Source organism: Morone saxatilis, unplaced genomic scaffold, assembly GCF_004916995.1.
Source record: "Morone saxatilis isolate NCDOM2014 unplaced genomic scaffold, NCSU_SB_2.0 Contig1, whole genome shotgun sequence".
NCBI lineage: Eukaryota > Metazoa > Chordata > Actinopteri > Moronidae > Morone > Morone saxatilis.
This window is the reverse complement of record NW_023339651.1, coordinates 6,367,975-6,372,916: the sequence shown is the minus strand read 5'-3', so window position 1 is coordinate 6,372,916 and position 4,942 is coordinate 6,367,975. Positions and strand designations below refer to the sequence as shown.

Here is a 4,942-nt window from a genome sequence, read left to right as displayed (position 1 = left end):
ATGTTCGTTGTGAGAGCACAAGACAATGGTAAGCAAGTCAAAAGAGTTGTTTGACAAGATTGACACCATGGGGCAGAAAACAGTTGTTATGAAATGGACAGCCACACGGATTTCAAATGCTGAGTTGAAGAGGAGGGAAGTGGATAAAAAAGCTGAGGAGTTTGCTTCTACAATCACAACAACAAAGGGAAAAAACTCAGAAATCTCCTGCCAGGTCAGTTGAGTTTGTTGATTGTATAAAATGTAGTGTTAAGGGAAGAATTCTTGGGTCATCCTTCTATGGTAATGTAACCTGTTGCTGGAACCATTGCAAATAAAACCAATATACAAATGACTTCCTAGAAATTATTTAAACATGAAAGTTAATTCTTAATTATTTATTTGGTAACAGTATAATTAACACAATTATCAAATCTCAAAGCACGTTTAAAGATCTTTTAAAATTTAGTTTAACATCTATTAAGTCGACCTTTGACCTTACATATTTGTCAGAAATTAAAATGAGAATCCAAAAGACAAAAATAATTGTCATAAACGAAGTTCGTCCTTTAAAGTAAGATTTCTAATAACTGTGCTGTTCCACAGAGCCATCCACTCAAACCTGAGGATCTTGAATGGTCGGGTGGGTGTTTTTCTGGGAAGAGTGCCACTGGGAACAGTATCCTGAGCGCTGAGGTGTTTCATTCTGGTGACAAACATAAAAGCTTTAAAAAGAAAGCGGTGAGGTGGGGAAGGAGGAGGTCGTCATTGTGGACACTCCTGGATGGTGGAAATTCCTTCCCAGCGATATTCACACCTTCTCTTTTGGAAGTCAGAGATTTTAAAAGGAGTGTCTATGTGCTCACCATCACAAATGTCATTTTGCTGGCAGTGCCTCTTGACACATCGTTTACCAATGAACAAAGAAGAGTCATAGAGGGCAACATGAGGATACTCGGACAGAGAGTGTGGAGACATGTAATCGTGCTGTTTACATTCGGGGACGCTTTGGGGGACAAAACTATTGAGCAGCACATTGAAAGTGAAGGGAAGCCTCTCCGTTGGCTGATTGAGAAATGTGGAAACAGGTATCACGTCCTCAACAACACAAGTGAAGCTGATGATCAGGTAACAGAGCTGCTGGAGAAGATGGAGGAGATGGTGGCAGGAAACAGCTCTTTTTACCTCAGTGCCTACCCTGACATAGATATTCCACAACCCCAGAAAGACAGAAGTGACAAATCAGATGAAAACAAAGATGAGAACACAGCCAAGGAGATCGCAGAACAACTCAACATTGAATGGGATCGCAGGAACTGGGAAAAACACCATATCCTTGCAGGAAGCATGAGAACACCACTAAACAGTAAGTATCCAGGGACATTTACAGATTACACATTTAAGTTATTTTTAAACACAGTTACTGAACATTATTGTCCCACTAGGATGATCAACATCACACCATACAGTATTTGCAGAAATGAATGATAATAATAGTTAAATCTTGCAGCATGAGGATTTTTTAGTGCCGTTTGTTCATTATATTAATTGCATGCTTCTTGTGTAATACCAGATAATGTCTCTTCTCTCTTTCCATTTCTCCGTTTTTCCCCACCCCAGCTATTTAAACCAACTTGTTCCATCCAGCACTTTAGAGCTAACATCATCCCAACAGTATATCCTCATATTGTAACTTTCACACATATGTGAGATTCAAACCTGTCTATTATTGTTCAGACATACGAACCAGGACTTCTTAAATATAGAAAAATCACTTAAATTATGACTTTTAAAATGTGTGGTCACATGACCAATTATGGTTGCCTTGAAACAATAATTGGCTCAACTTCCCCACAGGCTCAAATCACCATGCACTCCTCTAATAATGTGGAGTTTTCATAAAAAATGAAAAATATCAAATAGAAGCTAAGAGAAATGGTCAGCTGTTACTCACATTTAAAGCAGTCAAAGCAGTTTTACATTTCCCTCATGTGTGTCAAGTCCAATAACTTCTATACATTAAAATAAATTCTAGAAGTATCTTCAATTAGTTTGTTCACTCACATGAATATTGTATTTTCCAACCAGTGAGTAATGACGAGAAAAAGTCTGAGGGTTCAGATTGGGATGAAGAACAAACAGAGGACCAACATGAAGATGACCAGTTCAAAAGATGTTTTAGTCTTGAAGTAGAAAGTGAAGATGACGCAGGATCTGATCCTCTGATCACATGCAAGAGACTGCTGGAGAGAGAGTGGAGCAGGCGAGAGTGGTCCATGGAACAGGCTTCTTGGACAAATCCAGCATGTGAGCAAATAAAACATGTATGTGGAAATAACTTCATTTTTGTATTTTTTTATTATTCTGATTCTTTTTTTCCCTCCTACCATAGCCTCCGAGCCAAACAGCGATCAGCTGTGGAAATCAAGAGAAACAGTAACAATGTGGCTGAAAACCCACCACACATCATCTGGACATGGGACAGCCTCTAACATCAGCTGTGAAGAGAATAAAAATGAACAAAGAAGCACTTTAAGGAGGAATGTTTTGAGGAATAGGCAAGCTAGGCAGTTGCCCATTGGGCCACTAGCTGGAGGGGCACCAAAGAGGAGGAAGAAATCTTTTAAAAATAATTAATTAAATACATTTTCAGAGGACTTTTCTACTTTTAATCTTCTGTCTCTGCTGTTCAATGCGCGCATCCGATTTTTAAGATAAAAACTGCTCACTCTGCTCTACTCACACCTGATAATGAGTGAAGACTATAGGCAGACTGTAGAAAGACACTCATCTGGGGACCAGTTCTTCTCATTAACTGCAAGACCAGTTACGTTAATTATAGGACATGAACAGCAGTGAATGATGCAAGCAGTTTTGTGTGTCTGTCTAAATCTGTAACAGATTGACACTGACTGTTTTTTTTTTTAAGAAAATACTTCAGGACAATATACAGACCCTCTGTCGATAAAAACGACTCATTCTGAGAAAAAGAAACACAATTTTTCTAATTTTCAGTTAATTATACATTATAAAAACATTCCTACAATATGAAAGTAGAGCAAAAATCTTACACACTGGACCTTTAATGCAGAATTATTCAGTTGTAAGACATGCCTAAATGCTTTATTAATTATAAAGCAGGACTCTTGGATGTTGAGAAGTCAAAGACACTGTTGCATAAAAGATCAGTAACCTGGATAATGTAAAAATCATATGTTCCATGTTCATGTTCTATATCATGTCCTGAATATGGTTAAACTATGATAAATCATAACAAGGACCAGTGATCATGTAAAGATACAAATTGATGATGTTAATGGATGCATACAAGCGGACTGACTCTCATAATTACTCTGTTTTTGTACATTTTCAAGTATAGTACATTCACTATTTCCTGATATTTACAGTGCAATCCCCACAACTATCCCTCATAAAAACTCACAACGAAAACATTGTTGGAGGCTGGGAAGGTTATGGCACTTGTCAAATTACCATCATATTGTTTTACCTGAACGATTGCCATGAAACACAAGTTTCTTTCATGTAGTGATTGATGTAGTAAAATGTAGCGTTGATACATATTTACCAATAAAGGTATATTATGTAAGTAAGTAAGTATAAAAATATCAATGAACATATATCCAAAATCTACAAAATATCTGTTTTTTAAAAACAAGGTTAATGGTAAGGATCATGAGTTGCTTTATATGTCCATTTTCCTCTGGCTATGTCTGTGTGCACTGTTTGATTGTATGTATGAAATAAATCAAATCCATATTTGAAGCTACCACACAAATGTATTTTATTATGTTTTTTTCCCTTACTTACTTTTCATATTAAAACTGCAGCTTACAGATCAGTAATACACCTATACAGTTTTACAATAAATGTGAATGAAGCAGAGAGAAAAATCTGTCGATAGGTATTATCTGCAGGTAGTTCATCAAGTGGCTGTGTCAAATCACAGTGCAGAGCTGCATTCAATAAATGGGGGACTGAGTGCATAAAATAAAACTATAGTTAGCAATAAGGGCATTTTACACCTATAGTTAATTTGCTCTGGTCTGAACCAGAGTGTTTTAGTGGTGTTCACTTGGTTGTGGTCGCACAAGAGAAATTTCAGCATAACACCAAAGCTACGCATGCACTTACAAACGTTTACTTGATAACTGTCAATGCTGTCTGGACAGGATCAAAGAAAACGGAGTAACATACAGCGAAGGAAAGTCCTGTGTTCTGGACTCAGTGCATATTTCTGTGAGAAGAAAAAGTGCTGTGAATTCTTAAGATGAAGCTGAAGATTGCACTTGTGCTCATAACTGTGATATATACTGCATCAATATACAAGGCAAAACTATTACTGGCAAATGTCGAAATGCACTTCAAAGAAATAGTTTAAAAACTTGTAATAGTGCTTCCCATAAGAGTGCAAACAAAACGCTGCCTTAGGTAGCTCCAAGCCGTAGCTCAACTTAAGGAGTCACTCTGTAGTTGGTCAGATCCCCTTTACACAGAACTGCTCCAGAGTTCTTTGGGACACAAATCTAATTAATAACCGCTGAGTGAATAAAATTACCTGGTATTTAAGTGATGCATTGTTAAGTGCTTTCATTGTTTTCTGCATGAAAAGAAACCAAACTGAGGGAAAACGCACCACTTAAACACTCATCCACCAAATTCATTGCTCCTTATGCCCTTTTATCTGTCTCAACATAATCTTAACTCTGCCTAACCGTGAAGTAGTAAATCAAAGAACACTGCGTTGACCCTGGTCGGTATTACACATATTTTTAGAAGGGAAGGAAGAAAGAAACTGCCTCTTCTCTGTTAAACTTTCGCTGCTCCTATATGCCACCGAATTGATAGTGGACCACCAATTTGCTCTGATTGCACAATGCCATGTCTTCATGCGCTCCCACTATGACGAGGATGCTGGAGCACTCAAGGACCCTAAGTCCTGCTA

At 37.6% G+C, this 4,942-nt stretch overlaps 1 protein-coding gene across 1 annotated transcript in view; it reads left to right on the top strand.

Annotated features, from left to right (window-relative positions):
• Positions 1–746: 746 nt before the first annotated feature.
• The window catches only part of LOC118333533, a 10,175-nt gene continuing 5,979 nt past the window's right edge, over positions 747–4,942 (top strand). The window contains 2 exon segments of the mRNA XM_035669227.1: positions 747–848; positions 851–1,382. Coding sequence (XP_035525120.1) covers positions 764–848; positions 851–1,382 — 617 coding nt within the window. The 5' untranslated portion in view covers positions 747–763.